The sequence below is a fragment of the Neodiprion pinetum genome, chromosome 6 (genome assembly GCF_021155775.2).
Source record: "Neodiprion pinetum isolate iyNeoPine1 chromosome 6, iyNeoPine1.2, whole genome shotgun sequence".
NCBI lineage: Eukaryota > Metazoa > Arthropoda > Insecta > Hymenoptera > Diprionidae > Neodiprion > Neodiprion pinetum.
This window is the reverse complement of record NC_060237.1, coordinates 7,498,077-7,525,777: the sequence shown is the minus strand read 5'-3', so window position 1 is coordinate 7,525,777 and position 27,701 is coordinate 7,498,077. Positions and strand designations below refer to the sequence as shown.

Sequence of the window (27,701 nt, the reverse complement as noted above, 5' to 3'; positions counted from 1 at the left end):
TGTACATTAATAGTATGCCAAACAATGCCAAATAATACTTGCGAAAGACAGAAAGAAATGCGAGAGCGTGATTAAGCCAGATCACTGACGTGAGGTCCAATTGACCTCAAGACCATCTTTCACCTACAAATTTGAAGTCAGCGTGCTTGGATAAGGGTTGTTTGTGCAAATAAAATAAAGAATAATTGAAAATACGTTGAGGTCTCAGAGACCCTCCGAATGTAGTGCATATCATTTTACTTTTATTGCATCAAGAATTTCTCCCGTATGCTCCATCATTTTTTGCTAAAACTGAGATAAGAATGTATTTCTGATTTGTTAAATGCTGTCTCGGAACCTTTTTCAAGTCCTGACTGTGCATAACGTGATGTTATATACAGTAATAATAACGTTCCAATTTGGCTGGGATTTGAGTAACCCCGTGTAAGTAATCTGGGTGACTGTGGTTGGATACGACTTCAAAAATCTAACTATTATACGCAACAATGGTAAAGTGTAAACGTATAATCTTTTCTTTCTGCGTATAATACTCAATGAGATAGCTGCATTTTGTCCGTTGCTTCATTGAAACAGTGCCTTAATTCCAACCATTTTCATGCGAACTGCGGAGGCTCTCTGCGGCTCTCTGGTATAATGGAGGAAATATACCTAGGTCCGTGCATTGACTCAATCCTGTATCAAGCACGGCACATGTTCGAACACGTTTTGTTTATTGCATTATAAACATTTGAAATGCCTGGATCGAATTTGGAACCATTTCAGCAGAGAGCTGCAGCTGCGGTAATAGATATCCTCGACTTGTCGTAATTAAATATTGTCAAATTGTACTGAATTTCGATGGTAGTTTTATATTTCTATAATGATCTGTATGATTTGCTTCTAAGGAACTGGAAATTGTCAAATTAAAAGAAGAGATTAAATTATTACAAGGTTTCTCTAATTCGAATATTGATAATGAGGAATTGGAGAAGTTACAGACGGAAAACGTCAAGTTGAAACATCGTCTTGCCATTCTGAAACGGGTTTGTTCAATCTAACCTAACTTAACCTCTTTCCGATTTTACATTTCATTTTCGCCAATCAGAATATTTAAATGTACGTTACAAACTTACTTTGTTTTTATTGTTTCTAGGCTGTCGAAAGTGAAAAATCCATTGCATCTGGAAGTTCATGCCAGAATCCTACTGCTATGTTGAGTATTATTGAAACCCTGTACAACCTGTTTGAAAAAGCCATTGGCAACGCTTATCCTGATCTAGTGGATCCCCCAGTAATTATAGCTTTGGGTGGTAATGACCCTAAATTCGGAGACTATCAATGCAACAGTGCTTTACCTCTTGCAAAACTGCTTAGAGCGCAAGGTATTTAAAAAGGATCGTATATATAAGTTTGTCCTTTCAACCTAATACCATCTGGAATTCATTGCTCCGGTACTCTGTTGTGACATCATTTTGCAGGAGTCAAGGCTTCTCCACGGGACATCGCCAATAACATAGTCTCTAGTGTAAAGCAAAGTCCACTAGTGGAAAAGCTCGAAGTTGCAGGAGTTGGATTTATAAACATTTTCTTAAAACGTGATTTTGCCATTTCTACCCTGGCAACTTTAGTGACAACGGGGCATGTCCCACCACCTTGTACAAAGAGACAGAGAGTTGTTGTTGATTTTTCAAGCCCAAATATTGCCAAGGAAATGCATGTTGGACATCTGCGATCGACCATTATTGGCGACAGTATCAGCAGGCTACTAGAATACTTGGGTCATGATGTACTTAGATTGAATCACATTGGCGACTGGGGAACACAGTTTGGAATGCTTGTAGCACATTTGCAAGACAGATTCCCCGATTACTTGACTGTATCCCCACCAATTTCAGATCTTCAGGTAAATTATCTAGAAGAATTTTATTCTATTGCATGATTCTAAATTTCAAACTATTATAAAAGTGTAATTGAAATTTTGTGGAGTTGATGCCATAATTATGACATTACTTTGAATTGTTCTCATCAGGAATTCTATAAAGAATCGAAAGAAAGATTTGACAAGGATTCAGAATTTAAAAAACGAGCGTATGAGTGCGTTGTAAAGCTCCAGTCATTTCACCCTGAGGTCACTAAAGCTTGGGAGATGATATGTGATGTATCGAGAAAAGGTTATCTTTTCATATTTTTCCCCATACATTTTCTTTTTACGTCAACATTTGAAATTCTCCCAACATTCTATTATTAAATACATGTGTCTTATTCTCGACAGAAATTCAGCAGGTTTATGATCGGTTGGATATAAAACTGATTGAAAGAGGTGAATCCTTTTATCAGTCCCGAATGGAAAAGATAGTCAAGGAGTTAGAAGCTCAAGGATATCTCGATGAAGACGATGGCAGAAAAATTATGTGGGGTAATGAACCAGGCAATGGTATCCCATTAACAATAGTGAAATCTGATGGAGGATTTACTTATGACACATCAGATATGGCTGCTATAAAGCAACGCATTGAAGAGGAAAAAGCTGATTGGGTATTGTATTTTCTTGAATTTGTGCCAAGCAATTTTAATGTATATATGCTTTCTATGTAGCGAGTACGATATACTTATTCTATTTAATATTTGAACACCTCCAGTTGATATATGTGACTGACGCTGGTCAAGCCGTCCACTTTCAAATAATCGAAAAGTGTGCAAGGCGGGCTGAAATCCTGACTAACAAACATAGAATGGATCATGTCGGTTTTGGCGTTGTGCTTGGAGAGGATAAGAAAAAATTCAAAACAAGGTCCGGCGATACTGTTAAACTGACAGAGTTATTAGATGAAGGTAATAACTTAACTATATTGGCTAGGATTTACAAGTAATACTTGTTTGAGTAAATTAATCTGCATATTCTAAAGCTATTGTATCAAAACCGTTTTGTGTAATTACAGGTCTAAAACGGGCTTTAGACAAACTGAAGGAAAAAGAACGTGATAAGGTACTGACTGAAGAAGAGTTGCTCGTTGCGCAAGAGTCTATAGCCTATGGTTGCATCAAGTATGCGGATCTTTCACATAATCGAAATCACGAATACGTCTTTTCGTTTGATAAAATGTTGGAAGACAAGGGAAATACAGCCGTGTATCTCCTTTATGCTTTAACAAGAATACGATCGATCGCTAGAAACGCGAATGTTACTCGAGAACAACTGCGAGCAGCAGCTGCAACCACTTCAGTGTCATTATCACACGAGAAGGAATGGAAGCTAGCGAAAGTCTTACTCAAATTTCCGGACGTTTTGCTGAAGATTACGAAAGATCTGTGCCTTCATCAATTATGCGAATTATGCTACGAAATTTCGACTGCGTTTACAGAATTTTATGACAACTGTTGGTGCGTTGAAAAAAATCAGTTTGGTGAAATTGTGAAAGTCAACATCGATCGACTGCTGTTAACAGAAGCGACTGCCATCATCATGGAACAAATTTTTCTTTTGCTTGGTTTAAAGCCAGTTTCAAAAATGTAACGAAACTACATTAAGTTATTTGCAAGAGTTATAAATATAACCAATAGTTGAGCTAATGTGCAACTAACAATAAAGAACTTGAATATCTGAATTTTAAATATTTATTTGGTGTATTACTACTACAAATCCATTACTGCGTTGATAAGTTGGTGAGAGAAATTCTTCATCAATCTAAAGTAAGACTGATAGAAGGAGATCGTTAAGTGGTGCAACTTTTATAGCCGTCGTTTTCAAGATTTCAAAGGTTTATCTATATCGTCATAATCAGATCATACAAGGTAAACTTGGCGGTAAAAAGGAATATAAAAATATGGATGGATTGATTGCGAAACAGTTTCAATATCGCCTGGTAAAGTAAAGATTACCAAATTCTCAATACATTTTTCATCACGGTGATATTCGAACTCTTAGACAGCTGAGTCACAAAAAAAAAAAAGCTTTGGAGGTATGTAATATAGGTATACAAGGGTTACCTGATTCCGACAATTGAGGTTCTCATTTGAGAAGTAGTTAGAATCCCGCAACCCAAGTATACTTCCTGAATGCATTCGGTACACTCAGCCTTGTGTAATAAAAAGAAGAGCTAGCAGAATACCTAATACTAGCAACATACTTAATAGTTGAATTACGTACGAATTGGTCCCTGATATTTTTTTTCCTAACAGTACAATAGGTTTAAGTAAAGCGGTTGTAATTAAAATCTCAATGATACATACAATTTTATTAATCTATCACTCTTATACCTATACATATAAACAAATCTTTATAAATTATTTAATGACGACGAGTATTGGGTAAAACAATTCTCACAAGTTAACGGTTAATTATACATTTAATAATTATGGTATCTATATTTCGATCCTATATACTGTAATATATTACGTTATTCGTGTATACATAATAGTTATCTGGAATAGTCGATGCGATGGCTGCACCTTGAATACACCGTAGTAAATCTTTCGCGATTAACACGAAACACCTCTAAACTTGGAAATACTCAGGTACGTCTGATCTTGAGCATATGTAAGTTCGGGTGCCATGGCACTTTTCTAAAAGTAGATGTAGGCCCTTCATCTGGCGACGGATTCTCTTCACTGGCCTCAGGTATCGCTCTGTTCACTTCCGGCCTGATCCCAGTTACGTCATTATTGAAGCTGAAAACACGTCGGCGTTTCCACTCACGGTGAAGGCCACTACTCCACGCTCTGATGCCCGGATCACTAACAACTCTCCGATGCGTTCTGTGATGGTGATGTGAACGCTGTTGCTGTTGCTGTTGCTGTTGCTGCTGCTGCTGGTGATGATGGTGATGATGGTGATGATGATGAGCAGATTTTCTCCGAGGTGGAGGCATCGCGTACTCTAAATTCTGAGGATGCATCACAGGGGAGGTTAAGTGGAGCACTGGTGTCGAATCCAGGTATAACCAGCTTGCGCTATCAATATACGGGCGTAAATAGGTCGCAGATTCAACAACCCCTGGTTCAATTGGAGGTTCGGACCTCTTGCATCCCCTCGACCATGCAATCGGTGCCGAATCTTCATCCCGGCCCTCGAGGTCGAGGGTCACTCTTCTTCGACAGTACGGGTGATGCGAGCGAGCATGCTTTCTGAAGAGAAAAAATCATCTAGTTCGATTGAAAAAAATGAACTCCTCCCACCAAGTAATCGGAACAAACATTCAAACGCGACTACTAACCCGGTGCGCAGGACGTGGTGAGTGGTCCTATGCTGTCAGTTGAGGGGATGTTCACCTCTCGGTATTCTGTAGCACTTATTCCAGGCTTCGAGCAGTAAAACGCAGCTGTGAAATCGGTAAAATACGAGAAGAGGTAGTCCAATTCTCGAGATAACACCCCACGCAAGAACCCCGAAGAACCTAAGTTGAAGTTCCTGTGACAGCCAGCTCTGAGTGACGACAGTATCAAAAGCCCACAAAACTGCATTGCTGAACAGCAGGAAGGTGATCACCTGCCTCGCAGGTTTAGCCATCATCTGAAAACGAGTTATACACGATCTCTTTGACGCCTCAGCGATCAGGGTACTCTGGGCGCAGCACTGGACCAGCTGCAGGATCGAGACCCCCAACAGGACGATGTATCTGCCCCTCGGGTTCTCGGACTTTTCGTCCATCGTCGCCAGCGAGCATGCGGCCACAACCATCGTGAATACCGAGTAGATCTGGACCCCGAACAAGGCCACGGTTGACAGAAGTCCGTCAAGGGCAGCCGGAGCTCTAGTGACCACAGACATTTGTCTGACCTGAACGAGGCCGCTGGCGGTCATGAGTCCACTCAATGCCAATATCCCGATTGGAGTGCCACATGTCAGCCAGGCCAGAGTCTCCGTTGGGAAATTCTTGTCGTCTTTAACGACGAGGAATATTATGATCACGACTATGCCGGCGACCATGCAGAGGATACCGAGGAATAGGCCCTTGCTGGAACCGTCACATCCGATCCTCGTGTCGTTGGTCAGATCCTTGCTCACGTGGAACTTCTGCTTGTGCGACAGACGGTTACGGCCAACGTTCTGACCCATCACGTAAGTTACGGCTGCAGCAATAAGGCTGAAATTTGAAAATTCAAGACAAAAATGGTCATGCATGCATGTATGATTATTTACTAGTGATTTTTCAACCAGTTCGCTCCGGCGGCGGAAAGTTTCTATAAATACCTGAATTGCACGATGAACGGGTAAAGAAAAGGCACGCTTGATGTCCAGAGTCGACCCAGTGTGTTTGTATTCAGACAATCGTGGAGATCTACGACCTGGGATATCTGTTCGTCAGAAATTGGCTGGTAGGGGTTCAGGATACTGTTGCTTGGCACTGATTCATCTGCGAGATGTTGAAATAAATCTTACGCTATTATAACTTCAATTACAGACCATGTTTATACGCGTCCTCGTACCTATAAACTCTGTTTACAACTTGTAGGTACCATTTGTTATAGAATATGATTTCTGCTATTAATCACAGCAAATTAATAATCTTTGGGTTGTTCCCAGACACTGCCAGGAAGCCGTTATAATGGCCATGTATAATGCAAATGTGTGACGATGAAAATGAACAGCAGAGATCAGTGTCACAATTAGCAGTGAATTTAATGGAATTCCATTTGAACCAGTCAAATCACTTGTATGATTATGCAAAATAATCTATCTTATCATGAAACAATATACACTATGCATACATATAAGGGACTGAGAATGCAATGGTTCAGAATGACGTTGGAAAACGTGACGGGTGGTCATCTAATACTAGAGCGAAATACGATTACAATGTAGTTGATTACCCTGCAGTAAATCGCGAACGTGTCTAGTGATTGATCCAGGGAATCCACGAAGGTTTAGGGGTGACGTTTCGGCTTCGGGTCCCTGCTGGGCAAGATAAACTAGGTAGGTCCATTCCTGAGCAGAATCCCAAATGACGAGCCTTGCCCAAACAGCGATGTTAGTAGCTGCAAGATGAGTGAATCCGAATCTGGCGACTAGACCAAAGCGTTCGACTAAGACCTGAGAGTTGACGAAGAGAAAGTGCATCTGAAGGAAGGTGAAGAGGCCGTGGAGAACCGGATGTACGAAGACGATTTCGTTGTGGCATTTATCCCCCTGCATCATCGAGTGCATCGCCATTTCCAGACCGTTGAAGACGAGCGTTGCGAGTCCGAAAACTGGAATGAAAAGGATATTGATCATTTTGTTCAGAGCTGTGAAACGATCGAAAATCGCTCGAAACTTACGCAGAGCCCCAACCCGGATATAGAAACTAGTCGGTGCTGTTCTCGTCCGAGAGATATGGGCTCGCTTTAGCGAACCAAATCTCGTTAAAGAAGCACCCCCTAATTCTGCGTCATCGACGCCACCCCCGCTCCCCATACTACTGCAGCTGTCGATAAGGACCCACAGGTAAATACTAATGATCACCGCGATGCTGCCCACGTAGAGATACATCAGAAAAACTCCCTGAAAGAGAAGAAAAAATTTTCATTTTAATCCGCATTTCATATTTAACCTTTGGATTTTCGTCCGAATAAGATTTAGGAAAAACAGTAATAAATTCGTAGAACCCTCAAGGCCTAATAAAACTGCAGCTTGCATATTCTGTAGAGTTCTCGTTGTAACGAAGATATCGAATTATAGCCGCCTGAGATACATAAAACTATGGTGAGGTCGCGGATCGGCCATGACTCGTATTCCATTTTTCAGTATAGAGTACCATAAGTTAATCTCATCCATCCATTATTTAATGCACCGCAAGAGAAAAAGAAAGCGAAAATGAATGGTGATACAGTTCTGCGATCAGAACGTGCGTATTTCTACCTGATATCAAGAACATTCCAATAATCAAATACAGTGTATGCCGAACGTTAAGACAATCGATATGGAAGTGGTCGTCGGAGGTATTTTCGAATCGCAAATTTAATTCATCATTTTATTTGGCACATTACATAGATATAGGTATACTGATAACGTAGTAAGTGACCAGCTGGAAGTTGGGTACCAATTGCAATCGCTTTCATGTCAGTCCTTGCATTTTTCTCACGTGTAAAACTGGCACCATTCAACATAGTCGTAAACAAATGAATCGTTAATTATACGTAGAAATTTTCCGAACAACAAAGTATCGACTAGCTACTCTACTATACATATCAAGAAAGCAAATTGAGTAAATTATACGGTACCTAAGCTAATATTGCGAGTAGACCTAAGTAGATATCTCATTCGAATACATACGGTACAATTGTAGAACGGCGTGACGCTAGTGTTATAAATATATTTGCATCTAATTTGAAGGGTATTACAGCCGAGGTGTAAATCGTTTTGATTGATGACTCGGCTCAAGTTAATCCTGCAAATGAATTTATTACGTACAAGCGTTTTACGTATACGATGCCCAAGTTATATGTGAACTTAAGACTAAGAAGACAGAGTTTTGATCGGGTACGTCGTAAACTGGCAATTTAAAAAATATTGATGATACTACTTTGAACCGTTCCGTAGAAGAGTAATCAATAAACGATAATAGATGAAAACGTGAACTCGTGACAAAGAGACGGGTAAACCAAGCGAGAAACAAATAGTAATCCCGTTCTAAGCAATTTCATTTTGATTTTGACGGATACGAAAGTTTCTGACACTCGTCTGATGTTACGTAATGCACAGATGTATTATACCGACGCTAACACCAGGAGGTTAACGATAAGCATATCACCCAAATTAATAACAAAACTTGGGAGTACGGACTTCTAACCGCGCTGTCATAAATTATATGAAATGAAAAATGTTAATCACGTTATTTTAAACGGGCACAGTTAAAATCGATACTCAATCAGAGGAGTAGTTGAAAATACATTGAAGCGGTTAAGGTCAAACACGTTAGAATCATGCGTGCTCACAGTTAAATAAATTGCCTCGTAGTACATGAAAAAGATAAATGAACGATAGGATTAATCGGACAATCTATATTATAGGTATGCACACGTGCGTGTGTACGCTTCACATGCATGAAAGATATTCGTGACTTGGTTTCCGACACTTAGAGAATGAATTTATTCTCAGCTTTTCGTGCCATCATTGTGAGTTCGTCGCGACTCTCCACGTGTGACGCGCTTCGACGATTCCGACGGTAGCAGGGAACCGGGGATCTCACTTTTCCTTCACCAGCAAACATGCGATACTCCTGTTACTTTTGATGTGAGTGAGAGAATAAAAAGCATCCAACTACGTTGTACAATGCAAGCGTCGGCGATTTCACTTGTACTCTTTTGTACTTCTAGAATAGGGAACATGAGATGTAAGCTGTACATTGTATACAGCCAACTATACTATATATAAATTCTATCAGTCATTCACGTTTGATTTTAGTTTGATATACGGACAGCATTTTATGCACGCCAGAGCACCGGATACCGTAAGCTCACATGAAACGCAATTGACTTACAGCAAAGGATAGAAGAATCATTCCTTTTAGTCATTTCACGTTATTATCCGATGGAATTTATGCGTATATGTATTTCAATCGCATGATCGTCGGAATTCTATCGTTATGGATCAGCCGTGCCTATTACGGTGAGTAATAACATCTTCTGCATCAAGACCCTATTACCCTTCATGATACTTCTTCTTCTTCTACCTACGAATGCAGTTTATGCCGTTCCTCGGCGATCGAGTTCGCGATCAGTGAAGCTACAGGTTGCAGCGGGCCCTTCCAAATAAGACTATTATAGTTGTCAGGGTCAAGGACCTGAACTGTACAGACTACACGGAAGAGTTTGATGAAAGTTTGAAACTACGGACAAACGATCATGAAAGAATACCAAGTTATATTCCCTCCTCTAATCCTCTAATAAAAAATTAGAATCCTCTAATAAATTGTTGCAGGACAAGCGTACGTCTTTTTGCACGGATTCAAACACTCAATTGTAATCAAGTTTTAAAACTTGAAACAATAATATAAATTGTTCGTCATCGTACGTATATGTATAGATGAATTAAAAAATTATTTTCTTGAAATACTCGAGTAAATGTATTTTCTACCAACTTATAATCAATAATGATTTTCGTATAAAGAATGATTTCAACTTCTTGGATGGAAATTCATATAATAGCGTTTGCGTAAGATGGTTATCACGAAATTTTTAACGCTGAGCAAGTTTACCTCAACTAGAAAAACATCTAGAACTTCGATTATTTTCAAAATACGGTACCGCCGCACGTTCAAAAGCATAGATCGTGTGAATGGCAGGATGGATTTGTGTGACGGGTGCGTCAAGTAATATGCATATATGCATAGTTAGCAAGCTAGTGTGCGTTTTACGTTATACGGTACGGTAACTCTGGGAGAGTGGGAGAATCGAATATCGCGGAGCTCGGCGTCGACGCCCAGAGGATGACGTCAGATGAGTGGCGAGTTCTGGAACCGAACGAATGCTGTAGGCAATACGCAACCGTAGAGAAACTACAGGCAGAAACACAGGAGTTGCGGCCGAGCGTGCGCCTCAGTCGGGGCGTTAACCATGCGTTCTTAGCGCGAGTTTACAAAGTTTGTTTGCAATTTAAAAGCGTTTCGAGAACAATAAAAATGGCAAGTTCTAACGCGTTTATAGCCGCGTTGGTGACGGTGCTGTTTTTAGCGAGGGGTGAGTGCTAAACGGATTAATAAATCAAACGGATGTAAAGTTGACGTGAAACGGTAACGAGTAACGTTGTTACGGGCGTTTACGTATTGCGATGATTTTGAGAAATGAAAACGTCGCTACGCCTATGCGTATCAACGATAAAACAAAAAGATTCCGTTAGTAACGCGGGACGTGAACGCGGGTGATAAGATCGATCTGACAAACATATCGGGCCAAAATGAAAGCAGCGAGATGTTCATTTATTTTGATGCAACTGGCGTACATAACCTAGAAAGGTTCGCAAAGTATGCCATTCGAAAGTCGACGTGCGTGTATGTTATGCTGGCCGACATTTTATCTCACGTGATGTACCGTTGCATTCTGGGTAGATTGGGCGGGTCTTTCGTTGGTCGTTTCCTCAAAACTATTCGCGAATCCACAAAGAATTTTTAGATGAATGACGCAGTGTATTCCGCCTGGCTGTAGGCAACTCGGGTTTCTTTTTCGTAACGCAGTTTGCTATCCTAAAGGCGTCTCCGTATTACTTGGGCGAAAAGAATTTGCCAAATTAGATTACATTTATTTATACTAACTTGGAAGGAAATGCCGACTTGAAAGTTTTAAATTTGAAAATTGCCGTTTTATTTTCAGGTTCCGAGGCTGTTAGATGCTACCAATGCAGTTCTGACCAAGATGGCAAGGGGGAGGACAATTGCGGGGCTTACAAAACATTTAACACAGAACAAAACATCGCCATCGAATGCAATAGCGAGGAATCGCACATGCCCGGTTCATTTTGTGTCAAATTAGTACAGCAGTCGCCGAGGGGTTTCATATGTAAGACGAATTATAAATTTTTCAAAATTTAAAGGTTTCACAAAGCAAAAAGAAAAAAAATCGTTTAAATAAATTTGTAATAATCGTATAAATTGGAATGCATAGAATGAATTAATTTCGTTCCCAGCATATCTGGTATTATGTAATGAGTCATCTGAACCCAAAGTTTAAAACCGTAATATCACACTTGTCCTGATTACTTTTAGATCAAGAAAACGATAATGCATTCTTAACGTAAACAAAAATTGATAATGAAAGAATCGAATTCTTATTCGCGATTAATTTTCAGGGGATGGAAGATGGCGTCAAGTGATTCGACGATGCGCATCGATCTCGAGTACAGGTGTAACAGGGGTGTGCAATTGGGGGGTTTACGAGAATGGAATTTATTGGGAAGAGTGTTACTGCTCCGAAGACTCGTGCAACTCGGCACCAAACGTACAAATATCAGCTGCGATCATTGGAGTCACTGTAATAGCATTGATTTCCATTTTGAAGTAGCATTTAGGGTATATTGAGAGATATACTTTGAATCCTTAACTCCATTTGCTTATTATGTACCTTTTAGCGCTTTTTACCTTTTACTAATGGTAGTATCTTTTACGTGTAATTACATCGTATGTAACGATAGATATTATCCACATTCCGTCCAATGGCATCATACGAGTACATAAAGAGTTTTTTGTTTTTCATTTCTCAAGTTTTTATATTGCATAGATACGTAAGTATAAAATTTTAACTGTTTATATTAAAAGGACCTGAGCATAGCTATTCTTTTATCGGCATTAAATGTCTATTTATCTAATTTATGATCTTAGATCACATGAAAAATGAAATTTATACATCTATATTTACCTTCATGGTATATGCCTTTAATTTAATTTTACAAATAATATATTTCTTACTTTCCATTTACACATATTATATTTGACCATTATTGTAACGTATTCCGTCCACGAACATATGGTAACAAAAAGAAGAGACATGAAAATTTTATACATGTATATATATATATACACACACATATATACACAGTCTTTTAAAAGAAAAATAAATAAATAAGCTCAATTCCTATCGTATCATTCTTTATACCTAAATCATAGTTTTATAAATAAACGTTCCAAATACAGAAAATATCCTCGCACTATATTTGTGTACATTTACATGAAACTTACCCATAGTGTTTTACAGTCTTTTATATTTTTTTTCCGTAAATTTTTACCGTAAAACAAAGCTTCGAATAGATTTTTATGGGTGGAACAAGTTTAAAAACTCACCTGCAGGCTATGCAAAGGGACCGGCGTGTCCATCACCTCGGCCAGACAAAAAGCCAGCATGATCACCACGACCAACTCTCCATAAACGTTCGATAAAACAACCCATAATTGAGAGCTGAAACGTGAATAAGAATTGTTTATTTCATGTTATTTTCGAAAATTTGTTACCCTACGAAAATTTTTTTTATCAATTTGTTATTGATTCGTTTGAAAACAATTGATACTGCGAACATATCGACAATAATTGCAATTCTATCTCAGTATTACGATCTATTGAAGTTGTATGAAATACAAAAATGAAAATATACGCCGAAATATTCCTTAGAGTACAATTTATTCCCTCGTAATTTATTTCCAAACTTGCGGGAGAAGACAGAACTGTACGTACAATAATAATAAACAAGTAAATATGTATGCATGTGTACTCTGTAATATGCATGGTTTCTAGGAAAATAAATCGTGAAGCATATTACCCCGTAGAATTTTCTTACACAAAGCTGCAACAGCGAGATGTGAAACCTATATCAGCTAAGTGAATAAGCTGGTATATAAAATACAGAAAATATGGATATGTGTGTATATATCTATTTTTATACCTATTTCTAATTTGTGAATACGCGTTATCTAGTGTGAGGTGTGCTGTTATACGTAAGCATAGATGTGAGCATTCTCGATGCGTATAATCGTATGCTTTTCAGACCGATTGTTTAAACCGCAAACTGCTGACCTCGCAGTTCTTCGTGCAAGTTTGATTTTTTTCTCAAACCGTTTGCCTGCCGTACGGTTTGCAAAAAGTACTGCGCAATATACAGCGAAACAGAATAAAAAAATTGACGTGTACAGCAAGTTTGAGGGTCCAGAAAGAAGAGAGTAGGTATGGGGCATTCCACGCTAATTAGTTCAGGTTCTGATACCCGACCTCCCAGATTTGGTACGCGATTTTTTATACGGTTGTTCCGACTATAAAAAGCACGGGTATTTGTTTAAAATTTTTTAGGGTAAATTTGTTTTCGTTTAACTATGAAAAATCTTGGGTCGGATATAGAAATTTTTAAGCTTAGACCCAGAATATCAACCGTCGGCATTTGCTAATACTCTCTTTTGAACTTTTTAAAGAAACAAAGTGCAAGAAGCAATTTTCACTCTTTTGTGGATTGCTGCTCAAACATTTTTATAGATAACTCAGTATTTTTGAGACATTTTCCACATCTTCAAATTACGTTCAAAGATATGTTGGTTTTCGACAATCATAACTAAAGCTTTACTCCAAAAGCCTGAAAAATAAATTTAAGTACTTTTTAGAGTTGGAAATCCAAGAGGTCGAGGGTTGGACTCTGGGCGATCCGGCGTGGAATGCCCCCTATATATTACATAATATTATTCGAAACTTCGTTAGTTTTTCAAATACAGCCAAGTGGAGGTAGAAAACCACGGTGTTGATCTTTGTGGTATAAGAAAAAAAAAGAAAAAAAAAAAGAAAACAAGTATAACTAGTTTCTGAGGATGTTACGTGCGCTTTTTTCGACGATATTTAACGGGTTTTGCACTTTGCGTCGGTCGCACTACAGTTTGTCGTCGGCCGCAAGACGTTGTAAATCCTAATCACAAGTGAAATTTTCCTGTAAAATACATTCACGGTTGATATTGATATTGCAAACAAAAAATATATAAAATGCAAAAGTCACCGTTTCCTATTCCGAGATTTACAAAAAAAGAAAATAATAAAATGATGACACGAGAAACTTGTTATAATTCAACAATCGTGTAAAAAGTCTCAGATAATTGATATTCACTGAATGACAATAATTAAAGTGATTATATATATATATAATTTGCCAAGAGAGAATATTGACTCATACTATAGATAGATATTAATACCTTGCAGAAATATTCAAACAGGTGTTTACTCGATTCGAGTACATTTTTTTTCACACCATCTCACACTGTAGTCGTCAAAATACGAAGGCACCGGGCATAACTCACATTGCATAAACAATGCTCGTTTTTTTGCAATGCTCCATATAGGAAGTGCCTCTGTACATAATGTTTATTAATATCAATAAACGATCGGTCGATTCAGTCGCAGGTGAAAAAATGAATAAAACCGTCAGCAATGAGGGGCCTGGCCTCATCGCACTGCAGTTAAACCCCTGTACCTTACACGAAACGATGAATACGTGTACATGATGCATCATAACCGCATCGAAGCGCAGCAATAAGAAACGAAGTGTCCGTAACGACATAAACAGTGATCATTGCCGCTGGTCAATGCTCCTGAATCTGGAATATAGCTGCATGCAGCATACACGTATATGTATGTATGCTAAAAAGATGATGCTCAAAGCGAGTTTCACTTCCATTGCTGCGCACGCGATATTATACGCGGCGTGTCCGATCACAAATAACAACATCTCGATCCCGCAGGTATTATAACAAGAAATACGTGCGTGCGTCTAACGCAATGAAAATTTTCTCGCGGTGCAATTCATATATGGATATAAGTGTACGTACACCTATACAAGGATATTAGGGTGGCTCATGATAAAAAAAAAAATCGATTTTCTTTTTCTATCGGCCACTTTATGAAACCATAGTTAATAAGATAATATTGTACCTCCTGGAGTGAAAACGTTGTGGGATTTTTTCTTAGAGGTCTCGCATCGACGTTTTCTACTCGCTATTTGTTTTTCTGATCGATCAGATTATCATTTCCTTATATTATACAACGAACGGAACTTTACATGGTAGAGTTTTGCAACTGATTTGGTTTCCATAAAATCCAGACGTCGTAGAATATTTCAAGTCCTACGATCTTCAAGGTATTCAACATGGTGTAAAACGCATTTTTTTTTTGTTTATTACCTTTTGAAAAATCGCTACCTAGGATAAACTCCCGGCTTCCTCGAACGAGTCATAGTAAAATTTTGAATAATACACGTCAAATACATGGTAAGGAGTTTTTGGTTTTTTTTTTTTTTTTTTTCGTAGGTACCCTGAAGTAAAATAATCGACTCTCTTCAATTACAAACGGTGCAGGGTGAAAAAGAGGAGCGAGAAACGAACCAGTAATTGTGTCACAGACATCGTCGATGGTACTCACAAGGGTTCGGCGTGGTCCAGGAGGTCGTGGGGCGATCGAGCTCCCGCCAAAATTCGCGATACCAAGGACCTGGGGGGCGGCGAGGCGGAAGCGGCGGATTGCGAAAGAGGATCGCGCTTTCCGCCGCCTCCCGAAGGATTGCCACTCGGATGCCCCTCCACGGCGCCCCCCGTGTTGCTCACCGCCTCGTTCAGGCTATCCTTGTCCTGGTGTTCATTGTTCGCTGAAACAAAAAGCATAGATTTATCGGTAGGTAAATTAGTTTTCCCTTTTTTACACCATTTAATTTTTTCCACGAGCGTAGTTATTGGTTGTAACGTTTTTTAGGCCTTGTTAATTTACACGGGTGAAATTAAATACGTTTTGCTGATCCGGTATTATTGAAATACGATTGCAAATCGCTATTTAAAATTAAAATCAAGTTTGCGGTTTGCGGGTCGCCCCGACGTGTGTTTTATAAAAACAACATTGTAATTTGGGACGACAACGGCACGGTTAAGAAAAAGCAATTTAATTTCTCCATTTCGAATGTATCGTCAAATTAGCAAATACGTCTGTATGCGATGAAAGACAAGACGTCTTGATTCACTGTAGCGGGTTGATGCTAATTGATTTGTGTCGTCTGAAAGAAACACGAAATTTCGCCGAAGAGACGATATTTCATCGACCTGAGCTGGTTCCCTTTCAGCCTGGAAATTTTACACCGCTTAATCAATCTCATTGCCGATGTATTTATTCAACATCTTTTCGAACGGCGCGCGCTTGTCTCGTGAAATTCCAAATTGTTTTCTTCCATTTTTAACAAAATTAAAATACGAGTACTAGGTTCGACGAAAACTGATTGTAAAAATGTCGTAAAACGGCGCGACTGTGTTCCTTGATAGTCACACAGATACGGATTGATGGCCATTCATAATCATGAGCTCAGTTCTATGTGACGAGTGGCAAAGAACGGAATTGTCGCCAATATATTTTCGTCGATATTGTCGGTTGAATGAAGCAATTAAAGACATATACAGTCCTATAAAATTTGACAAAAATTTACAATTTATGCGCATTCCAATTGATTAATAATAAGCTTTGATATAATCCATAAAAATGTGACACGTATTCTTCCGGCAGCCCGTAATAATCTGTTTTTGAATTTGTCAAATTACTCACATTTCATTTTACCAGAACAATGGCCTTTCAGGATATAATGTACACTGTGAAAATACATCTTAGAAAATCATCATCATCATCACGAGAAAACAAATAGTAAATTTATTATTTATTCAATTTCACTTCTCTTCTTTCCCAAACTCGATAATTTCAAAAGATTCTGCACGAGATGCCGTGTACTAATAATTCATCTTATCCCTCTACTTCCCATTTTTTCCTATACTTTTCCCCGACACGACTCAACTACCTGACCAAGAGCAAAAGTATCTGCAATACTGCATTCTGTTTAAATTTCAATTTGGCAAATTAGTTAACAAATATGAGCGTTTTTCTTTCAGCTAATAAGCTGAAGCAAGATATAAAGAGGAGAATTAAAAATGGCTGTAAGTACCTGCAGCTAAAAATTTTGAAAATACGAATAAAAACTGTTTCATCTTCAAATATTCTCACATCGCCACAAGTTGACTCGTGCGGAGATGAAATTGAAGTATGTCAGTGCCGTGCACCTCACGTTTAAAGTTCCCGTGCGAGTTCAGAAAATTTTTTTCGTTCTCGTCTGTTGGCTCGTAGGCATGATGGGCGCTTAGAAATTACGCTTCTTCTTCCGCTCGCGCAGGCTACCACAATTTGTTTCAACGAATTCTAACGGTCAACTAGATACACGAAACGCTCAGCTACGTCGGTCCGATATTTGGAGCCGAATGAGTCGACAAAAATACCGCGAGCAAATTCTTGTTCATCATTCGTCCTTTACGCGCGATTCCACCTTTTCTATTCCGTCAAATAACCGCGTTACGTTCATGGAATCGAAAAAAATTTGAAACTCGCACAGCAATGAGAGAAAAAATGATACGGATTTTTGAAATGACAGGCAATTTTAATAAAAAAATGCAAAATTTTATCACACGAAACAAAATGCGAGTTAGCAATCATCCTACATTAAAGATGCAATGGTGTACTAAATTTTCTATAGTTCCCCGGTCGAAGATGAACAATATCGGTCGCGTTTGATATCAAAAATAACACACAAGCTATCAGAAATATGTGTAATATTGTAAACTCTCCAGGTTCTAAATATTTAATAATGATATGCGGATTACAGCATTTGGATTAAGCCGCAGTCTCGTGAGAAAAGGTGTTTAGAGAATAAACTCATTGCTTCGTTTTACACGATAACTTATAAACATAGATACAATAATGATGCTACCCGAGAAAGGAGGAAGTGAATCTTTAACTTTCCAATATGATCAAACGTACGTTCGTTCACGGTATGATTTTGCATAAAGAATTTTGTTATTCACGCTGCATAGAATATTTGCATACGACAATTTTACATCTATAGATCTATACACATATATGCAGCTTTGTATGTAGAGACTGAAACAAATATTATATCTGTCGATCTTTTGAACTATAACCGCCAGTGTAGTATGTAGAGAAAAAAACTTGACCGTCGAATCATTTGCTCAGATCAAATATTATCTCGTGTATTACGTTTGGCACAAGCTCCTTCAGAAGCGACCGCCTCGACGGCTCTCAGAATGTTAATCAAGTGTCGGGTTGGAGCATCGGCGGCATCCCACAAATCACTACAGCTGATGTTGCGGCTTACCGCGGGTGTCAAAATCGTGACAAACTGCAGTAACCGGTTGATCGTGCAGGCGATATAAAAATTACTCGGTCGGTTGGTTTATTCTTCCGTTCGGATCGTCGCGCGAAATATACCAGAGGTATACAAGGAAGTGTGAACGGACTTTCAAATTCATAAATTATACGGTTAACGATTTCCTGGTAAGATCAACGCCGCTTTAAAACTGATCCCTTGCAAAGTGAAAAGCGATAAAGTTATGGGCAGGGTAATTTGCATCGACATAAAATGTTTTTTCACCTGACGATGGGGGGGAAAAACGCGTAGCGAAAAAAGTAGACACTATCGACTCGCAAGTAAAGAATGTACGATCTTTTAACACCAACTCCCGTAGCTCAGTTTTCAGTGGAAACTTCAGGTAGGATATACACAGACAGATACACTCATTCTCATCGTAAGGATGTGAAGCAGACATTCGTACGTCCACCGTATGTGCCGAAAACCGAGTTTGTAACATAGGCCAACGAAAGTAACGTTTGCGATGTAAAAACATTGAGACTGCAGGAGGTTGATGATGTTGGTGGTAATCAAACCGTGAAATTAGAAACGTTACAATTAGCAAAAGCTTCGGTTTATTACTTATATAGAAGAAGATGCGGTAAGCAGGTCTGGAGTCGAATTGCAAATCGGGTAAATACGTTTGTCTTATAATATGTAATAAGTGAAGAAGGTACGCCACGTGAGCATCTCGACCAAGCGACAGCTAAATTATATGCGAATGTCGAGTCGTCGGAGAATGAATAACGACCACGCCGCAAGGAGTAAAAATGCGACAGTCACGATGCACGAACGAAAGGCTTAATTTGCTTTCAGGTAAAAAAGCCATAGATACTTATTGTTAGGTACTTGATGGAAGTGAGATTATTTCGTCGAAGAATTGAAACTGATTTGGTAGAAATTGGCTGCGTCTAATTAGTCGTTACGTAAGGTATGTATCGCTGATTGGCTTCAAGAAATGCAATAGGAACAATTTCCTATTGCATTCCACGGAAGGCGCTTTGAGCCTGGATTTTCACCAATGATTAATTACCTACCTCTACTATAGAATAATGAAGAGTTAAAAATTCATATAGAAAATAAGAGAGAAACTATCCTTTAGTCGTTCTAATTTCCGTAGCGAATTTTTTTCGCGCTACTGTACGGATAGAAGAATTTTAGGGAACAATAAGTTCACGTATGCACAGAATCGATTAGAGTATCAACTTTCCTATATAGAATTAGCATATTCAAATTCTATTGAAACTTGTGTGCAGATTTCAAACTATTCACAAATGTCACCAAGAAAATCAGACATCGATAGGTATAAAATTTAGACAACGACTGCACCAATTCCAACAGTTACCCATCTTGAAATGTCTTTAAATCGAACTTTTCCAGACGACTAAATTTTCTCTAAAATGCGCCCTAAAGTCCGGCATAACAACTACCGTTCAATTATTCTTTTTTAAACTTGACACACGATGAAAAAACATTTATGAAAATCAAAAAAAGAAACAGAACACGTCTACCTGTTCAACGTGCCAATTTAACATGAATTGTTGCAAAATATCGGCAGATGCGAGACGGTCAGCGATACAATTAGGGAAGCGAGTATAACCGCGTGCAACTTGGTAAATCGAATCTTTAGCAGGCCAATCACGAACGAGCAATAAACCCACATGGCACCGTATAGCGCCGTTATCTTGCGGCGATCGAAACGAACCGGAGCCTCTGTAGGTACCCATACCATCTTTGTACCGAACCACATCAGCGGTGTCGATGATCGTTCCATCGGCATCCCGTAACGCATACTATCCTCCGATCGCTGCAATGCGAGCAGTTCGTTCCTTCAAGCATCGTCGGCGGCAAAAAGTGTCACGTCCAGATCCAATCGAGAGGGAAAAAGCGTTAAAAATCCATTATGCATTACGCCCGGTATACCAAACTGAAATTAATTTCACCAGGATTACCGATCCAGCCTGCAGTTCGATCACGTTTTCATCGCGATGTCGCGAGTACCAAGCGCAAAAAATTGAGCTTCGTAAGTTCCGCGTTAAAAGGTGAGCTGATGACGGATAATCATTCCCGAATATCGGAGAGCAAATATCGAGCATCGTTCATTCCTTATGCGCGTAATTTGCGGTTGTTCGACAGAAAAGAGGATAAGAGGTACGTACGTTATACTCGCGTAAAGTTGGTGAAAATGAAAAAAACCGGTTACAGTGTAATACACCTCACGGACCACACATGCGATATGCTCATGCCTTCGTTTATTTGAGAAAATTTTACCTGGTTCGTAGAGACTGTCGACGGTAAATCCATAAGCAGTGGCTTGGCGTCTCGCCGTGGTAAATCTACAGTTCGCAGTGATGCGGCGATAAAATCTGCGCACCTTAGCGAGGCTCGAGGCGTTCGATGGCGGTGATTTTCCCTCTATGTGTATCTCGGCTTTTCAACCTCACGTTCAATTATTATATTATTATAAATTGTATATCGCACCGTGTTTCTCTCGCGGTATACTTTTTTTTCTCTTATACACAATCCACCAAATAAGTTAAAAGAGAAGGAATTCGTTTCTCAATTTCTACGGGCCAACGGGAAAGCTCCAAGTGCCTCTCGAATCATAGTGTATACGAGCCGACAATTTCTTTTATTTTGATAAAAATCTAACGGCTGCTGTCAGTTGTTGTAAGCACAGTGTGTATCCGCGCGGAGTGCACGGGACTCTTGAGCAAATATGTAAATATGTATAACATACACACGAGTATAGAATATGATGGATGACTGACAATGAGATACACACTGGTACGTTGAAGCAGCGTATGGATAAGAGAAAACTAACACGTTTCGAAGATATCGACGCTGTGCAAAGAGCCTTGGCGGAACTGGTACTAAGGCTCACAGAAATTCACTACCGGGGGTACTGCTTAAGCGAGAAAGAAACCACTACGGTGGTTCTGTAACGCCACGTAGAAAACGACTACTGTGTACGTAGATCCATGTTCTCGAAACGGAACGATCTCCCTCTCTCGCTTGTCTCGTTAATACCGGCTTAGGAAGTTTGTATACGTATGGTTGAAGAAAGAAAAACACAGCTAGAGCCTGTGCCATGCACAAGGAGTGTGTAAACACGAAATTCAGAAGGGGGTCAAGCGACAATGAACGGATCGTCTAATTACGCGTGGAGTGGATGCTCTTCATCCCAACCAAAGAGGAGGATTATCGTTGATCCCGCTTTGAGATGTATATCCACGGCACACGGAAACGCGGGTTTTTAATCTAGCCGAGATGAAGATATCCGCGATTAACAATGCTTCGAAACGGAATGCCGTGCCGTGCCGCGAGCGTCGAGTTGCCGCGGAGTTACTCTGATCATCTGGCCACGATGATCATCGCAACAGGAAAGACGACCACCGAGTTTTACGGTGGTGGCGATGGTGGTGGTGGTGGTGGATCGCCGCTTAGCCTCAATTCCATTTTTCAGCTTCTTTACTAGCGGCCCAGAATTCAGGCCTTACAATTCTCAAGATGGCTCACCACCACACCATCTGCGTATCAATGTCTCCGCCAATTACACGGCTTCGTCGCACGCGAAGGCAGCTCAAGATCTATATTCTAATGCCGATGATCGTTCGTTGGCATCGGTGGACATTCGATCGGACGCGTTTTATAGGCTCGTGTCAAATAAATTCACAGAGAATCCGGGTTTCGATCAACGCGGAATTCTTCAACACATCACAGAAGTTCGGGGCTATTCAATTAATTATAGTGACGATGCGAAAATTGAGTCGCGATGATTTTTAACGAGATCGATATCGCGGATCCAGTTTCACCGATCATCGATCAGTCGGAATCGCGTCAAGTTTCAAATTATTCTTCTCCATAACTCTTCAATTTTAACGCCGAGTGAATAACATTTCACTCTATGGTTACGGAGTATCTATATTTTCTATAACGCGTTTCACGAATTTATCGTGACTATTGTTATTTGTTTAAAGTATAACGCACCATTCGAGTGCACGATGCGGGGCACTCGGCTGAACGAAAACACGGGAAGACCGCAACTAACGAAAGTTTATACAGTGGAACTGCTGCATAAATGGGTGTAAGCACAACTTTAATTACACGCCTGCTAGCGCGCCGGATGCTCGTTAATATTAAAACTGAGATTCAATATAATATTTGACTACAGTGGGTATTATACCGCAGTCTTAATTATGCATTCAATTACCTTCTACAACCGGCTCAGCTACTTTTCGAGTAGAAAAATCGATTAATCTTTGTCGAGCCATCCTTATAGTCTTAATAGTTCTTCAAGCATAATTTTGCGTTGTATAAATATACATCAAGCGCTTGTAAGGCGAAGTATTAGGAAATAATCTGAGAAAAAAATCACAACATCGATTTTTTACTTTCACATCAGTCTTCGCGATGACAAACGTATGAGTAGTCACTTTTCATCACTGAATATTATAAAAAAAAGATAAAATAAAAAACATGAAGTTTGCTATTCCGCACTTGCGGAGGCTGCAGTAAATCTTCTCCCAGAAATCCGGATAAATTTTCGTTGTGCGAAATAACATGACAGTGGATTTTTCCAAAGTGACCATCACGAGTCCCGATTATCGCTACACGTGGAAACATTTCCGCGTTTGTAGTAACGGTGACAGCATACAACGCGTCAGATGCACCAGATCTGTGCAAAGTCGGCCAATGAGGGGGATGGCAGTAAGGATTGGGAAGTAAGGAACGAGATGCAGGCACATAAAAAGTGAGTAAAACGTAATAGTCGAAAACCGCTCGCTGCTTACAGTGATAGGAATGTCTAGCCGTGTAACCTAGACCCGTTCATAGGTACGTACCTACTTCATGCGCTCTCCAGACTCGGACGATATTCGAGTTCAAGTCGGCTAATGCCTGAAACGAACGGCCGAGGAAGACTACTTCGCATACAGAACAGCGCAGCGAGGAAATGGCTACCAGTTACATACACACCTGTATATACAATACGGTACGCGCTGTACTTTGAAAGAATTTGGCGTCGTTGAATGAAGGATGAAACAGAAGTGAAATAAAAAATACACCAAAAAACCAATCAAACCAATCAAATCAAGCACGAGCTACCGGGAATACGTTCTGCTCGATGGGAAAAACGTATGCTTTGAAACGTAGCATGAAATGGGACGTACGCGAAACGTTTGCGTAGAAAAGTCAGGATGGTAATTAGGCGAGTAAAATACTTCCGCTAAATTTCTCGGTCATTTCATAACGTACCGAATGCAGCAGGTAAATACCGGCGCCTGTGGAGCGAAAAAGGAGAGTTCACGGTTTACTTTAATTATTGTTCACGCCTGCTGCAGATACTATCTTTGTACGAACATTGCCGCGTTCATTGTGGATGAGCCAGACTATGCTAGCTATCCGTGTCCGATCGGAAGACGGCCTACATACCTGCCGACCATTGCCAAAATACTTTCTTCTCTTAAACAGTTTCGGTCCTGGAGTATTGCGATAATTATTGCTTCTCGTATAATTGAATTTTGCTTCCGTTCTGCGTTGCGTACTAGTTAGTTTGATGCAAATACGAATACGAGTATGACTTACCTAGTCGTTGTGTCATCTAGCTTGTTAAACGATCAGCGGACAGCAGTGGGAAGCGAAAAAAAAAGTACACCTGGGGGATATAAATGAACACCTTCAACGCGGAAATCTACTTTCTCTAGTATACGAGTACATGTACCATTGGTATAAAGTATCGTTGAAGCATTCAGCTCTTGTCAAGATCGTTCCCACAGAGCGAAAACCATGAACGTACTTACGTGTGATTTATACTCAAAATCCCAACGAAGAGACTGACACGCACGTCTGACCTTAAAGAATGCGCTATAATAGATACGCCGAGAATTTTCATAGCAGCTAATTAATCGCTGTTAATCAACACGCACCGCGGCGGTTAAACAGTAGCTGTAATATCGTTCGTGCTCGTACCGTGTCTAGATCCAGTTAATCAACCGTTGTCGATATACTTAATAGTTTTCGGAAGCTGGTCTCGTCCGTTGCTCCGTTAATCAGATACACGCAACAAATCAAGTCGTGATGGTACATATTTCTAGACCGATTTATATTCAATCTTTGATTTTGTCGTTATAATTTATATTATCGCCTCGTACTTGATACTCCGATAAACAGAGAAATTGACAAATTGAACAGGGTACGAACTGGTTCTACAGAAGTTTATTCTACAAAGTGCGACCCTAGGGAAAGAATGGGAATCCTACAGAGTTCGTTCCTGCAGAAAAATGATGTAAATAAGTTGAGAACTACGCGTCTGGAACCGCATTCAAGTGATTCGTGGCACCTTAAAGATTATAATTATAAGTTAGGCCATATGCCAAACCGCAACACACAGTTCCCTGATAAGAACGCAGAAGGTGACTGTATCACCTCTAGAGCTAGAATAAGTAAGGCTTCGCTCTTTGTAGAAGTGAACTGTTTAGGATCACATTCTGTTGAATTTTCGTTCTGTATAGGTTAAAAGTACTCTGTAGGATAAAACTTTTGTAGAAAAAGTCCTGTAGGATATCTTTTTAGGACTCCTATACTATACGACAGATTTCTGTAGAACGGGAAGCCTCTCGTCCAAGATCAGTCGATTTAAGACGACGTTCTCATAATCACGTAACGTGTGTTGAGTTTTGAAGAACCTCCGTTTCTGTTTTTACTTATTGAATAGGTATTTTGAGATTATCAATATACCTATACTGTCAGAGGCAAAAATTGGAAAACAAAGTTTAATCTTCTTGCAAAGTACGAAACCAGTATTAGAAAAATGTTCACTCTGAGATTGTCGAAATGTAATTACCCGAAAGGTAAGATGACGTTATATAATTGACCAAGCTGACCTTTGACGGGTGCAGAAACAGTGGAGGCGCCATCGGGAACGTCAACAGCCCGTTCTTGGTTCCCCGGCAATATCATGGATATCTTATTGGCTGCGGGATCACTTTCTCGAAGTTTCCAGTTCTCCCTGCCGGGAGAAACGGGCGGCGAAGATTCCCTCTCCTTCCATCCAACATCTCGCAAATGTCCGTCGTTATTTTTGGCCTCATCGGCGAGATCCTCGGAGTCCTTCCAGGCGTCCGGATCAGGAAGATCGGGAACAAGGGTCTCCTCGTCGTCGTCCCTTATCCTCCACTTGGCCCTTTGATGGGGCTCGTTTTTGATCGACTTCGCGTCTTCCTTAGCCGCGATTTCGCTCACCGAGTCAACGACGTCCTCGACGAGTTCCTCCTCCCTGAGGATGTACTCCCTGCGTTCGTTGGGATCGGGATAAACCCTATAGGGCCCAACGAGGCCCACGATACCCCTCGGAATTCCAGCCACCGGAGGATTAGCTCGTGTCCCGGCATCCCTCTGCCAGTCGTAATCGAACTTGGGTTCACCGTCCGTCGAGTACATTTCGGGATTTGGTCCCGTCTGCCGAGAGGCCGTCTGAAGCCACCGATTTAGCTCCTGCTGTCGGTTCAGGACCTCGGAGTCCTCCTCCTGCTGTCGTATCTTCGGCGGTTTCCTGACGACGCTGTAGATGGCTTCCTCCTCCTCTTCAAGGGGTTCGACTATCTCCGCTGTCTCGTTGGGAAGCCAAACGTAGGGAGATTCTTTCTGGTGAACACTCGTGGCGTCGGAAAACTTCCTACTTTTAACCGCTCCGTTCACCGCGCTGATCACAACCTGGACCGCATTTTCGTTGAGCGTTGACGGCGGCGATGTTGCCGGTGTAGCGGAGTCCGTGTTGCTGTCCAAAACGCTGTAGACTGGCTCGCGGGTCGCCGTCTGTATCCACCGGGGTCTTGGCCTTCTGCCGTTGCTGGTACCCGCACTTTTCTGCTCCGTGATCGCGGCAGAAATGCCGGACAGTTCAGCCACCATATTAATTCCCGGTCAGAGGCACAACGGGTATTTGGTTTACGATGTCAGGCGGCCGGAAGTCACGCCTTGGTCAATCCGAACATGTCGAGGTCCGGACACGCCGGATTTTTTCACGTATCAGTGTCGCGTTATCGCCGAATTCCTCTGCCTGGACGTCACGTGGGGTTTGGAGTGGCGCTTCTTTTGGCTTACCACCACTACAATCTACGCCACGCTGACGATGAGAACCAGAAGAACCAGCGGCAGAGCCGCGATAAAATTCGTCAAGTACCTACGTGGCTAAAATCGCGGATATAATGTGACAACCGGGATTGCCGGCGGTTCGAAGAACGGCCAAAAAACCGGCGAACCAAGTCAGAAGAGGCAGTCGTAATATGTAAGTTAATGTGATCGCGAAACGGTACCGCAGTCAGAGTAAACAACGTTTTCCATTTTTTTTCCTAGCAGCCAAGAACCCGATTCACGTTCGACATTCCCAGATTATTACACTTGTTTTTTCCTTTCCTTCCGATCGAATGTTCAAACGACTGGTGAATAATATCAGGATCCAGTTACCCGCGAAACGATCAGCCGCACGCTACACACTTTAACCGTCGTCTTCCCGAACCAAACTCGATGATCCACAAATGGTAAATGACGTCGAAAAACCTTTTGCGCACAAACGGTTTTGTTGTATATCCTGCAAGAGTGCGTTCAGCGGTTGGAGGTGGGCACAGGTCGATGGGATGGATCTAGCTCACCCGTGACTAGCTTGACAAAGATACAGAGTTTCACATTCCTTCAACGCCAAGCCTTCCGCCTTCCCATCAATTATTATTCAATGCGTTTTTCAAGCTCCCCCCCCCCCCCCCCCCCCCCCCCCCCCCCGCCCCTGCGGTCGCATGTGGGAATCGCGTTTCCCTCAAACATCTGCAGTACGAACCTCTGCAGATGATCTTATCTCTCACAGTGGCAGATTGCAAGCCGGCTATAATCCTGCATCAGCTGAATCTGGGAAGAGTAAATTTGTCGTAATTGTTTTTACGATGATGATGTTGTATCCCACGAACAACCATGTTTGGTTCCTCTAGGCGGCGGAGAGTTATGACCATTTAACGTGACATTCCATACCTTGTCATGGGTCATTGGACACGCTTGAATACTCAATTTGCATATC

The 27,701-nt window shown here is 40.7% G+C and overlaps 3 protein-coding genes and 1 long non-coding RNA gene across 6 annotated transcripts; 3 read left to right on the top strand and 1 right to left on the bottom strand.

The window, feature by feature from the left end:
- Window positions 1-618: 618 nt before the first annotated feature.
- ArgRS (arginine--tRNA ligase-like protein) lies at window positions 619-3,591 on the top strand. Of its 2 annotated transcripts, XM_046632133.1 has the most exons (8): window positions 619-780; window positions 885-1,022; window positions 1,133-1,361; window positions 1,458-1,882; window positions 2,009-2,150; window positions 2,252-2,514; window positions 2,619-2,811; window positions 2,919-3,591. In XM_046632133.1, the coding sequence occupies exons 1-8, from the start codon at window positions 733-735 to the stop codon at window positions 3,491-3,493; spliced, it is 2,013 nt and encodes a 670-aa protein (XP_046488089.1). In that variant the 5' UTR covers window positions 619-732; the 3' UTR covers window positions 3,494-3,591. The 2 variants fall into 2 exon arrangements, with proteins under 2 accessions (XP_046488089.1, XP_046488090.1); XM_046632134.1 differs by lacking the exon at window positions 885-1,022.
- LOC124221805 (proton channel OtopLc) lies at window positions 3,581-27,148 on the bottom strand. The gene is made up of 8 exons (XM_046632126.2): window positions 25,519-27,148; window positions 15,829-16,051; window positions 12,729-12,843; window positions 7,237-7,459; window positions 6,790-7,167; window positions 6,170-6,332; window positions 5,193-6,062; window positions 3,581-5,103 (listed from the first exon to the last, which is right to left on the bottom strand). The coding sequence occupies exons 1-7, from the start codon at window positions 26,543-26,545 to the stop codon at window positions 5,228-5,230; spliced, it is 2,964 nt and encodes a 987-aa protein (XP_046488082.1). The 5' UTR covers window positions 26,546-27,148; the 3' UTR covers window positions 3,581-5,103; window positions 5,193-5,227.
- LOC124221817 (uncharacterized) lies at window positions 9,051-9,928 on the top strand. 2 transcript variants are annotated; one of them, XR_006883871.2, is made up of 3 exons: window positions 9,051-9,190; window positions 9,362-9,565; window positions 9,642-9,928. It is a non-coding gene; the product is annotated as an uncharacterized lncRNA (long non-coding RNA). The 2 variants fall into 2 exon arrangements; XR_006883870.2 differs by having other exon boundaries at window positions 9,051-9,290.
- Window positions 10,436-12,519, top strand: LOC124221814 (UPAR/Ly6 domain-containing protein crok-like). Its single transcript, XM_046632146.2, has 3 exons — window positions 10,436-10,635; window positions 11,266-11,451; window positions 11,741-12,519. Exons 1-3 carry the CDS (start codon window positions 10,578-10,580, stop codon window positions 11,950-11,952), a joined length of 456 nt encoding a protein of 151 aa, XP_046488102.1. The 5' UTR covers window positions 10,436-10,577; the 3' UTR covers window positions 11,953-12,519.
- Window positions 27,149-27,701: the final 553 nt, after the last annotated feature.

Coding starts and splice junctions, on each gene's coding strand:
- LOC124221805 (XM_046632126.2), bottom strand. CDS start 26,545: ATGGTGGCTGAACTGTCCGGCATTTCTGCCGCGATCACGGAGCAGAAA. Junction 16,052..25,518: donor TGTTTCTGCACCCGTCAAAG/GTCAGCTTGGTC, acceptor TTTTTGTTTCAG/CGAACAATGAACACCAGGAC. Junction 7,460..12,728: donor TCCCTTTGCATAGCCTGCAG/GTGAGTTTTTAA, acceptor CTTCTCTTTCAG/GGAGTTTTTCTGATGTATCT.
- LOC124221814 (XM_046632146.2), top strand. CDS start 10,578: ATGGCAAGTTCTAACGCGTTTATAGCCGCGTTGGTGACGGTGCTGTTT. Junction 10,636..11,265: donor GGTGCTGTTTTTAGCGAGGG/GTGAGTGCTAAA, acceptor TTTTATTTTCAG/GTTCCGAGGCTGTTAGATGC. Junction 11,452..11,740: donor GTCGCCGAGGGGTTTCATAT/GTAAGACGAATT, acceptor ATTAATTTTCAG/GGGATGGAAGATGGCGTCAA.
- ArgRS (XM_046632133.1), top strand. CDS start 733: ATGCCTGGATCGAATTTGGAACCATTTCAGCAGAGAGCTGCAGCTGCG. Junction 781..884: donor AGCAGAGAGCTGCAGCTGCG/GTAATAGATATC, acceptor TTTGCTTCTAAG/GAACTGGAAATTGTCAAATT. Junction 1,362..1,457: donor AAAACTGCTTAGAGCGCAAG/GTATTTAAAAAG, acceptor ATCATTTTGCAG/GAGTCAAGGCTTCTCCACGG.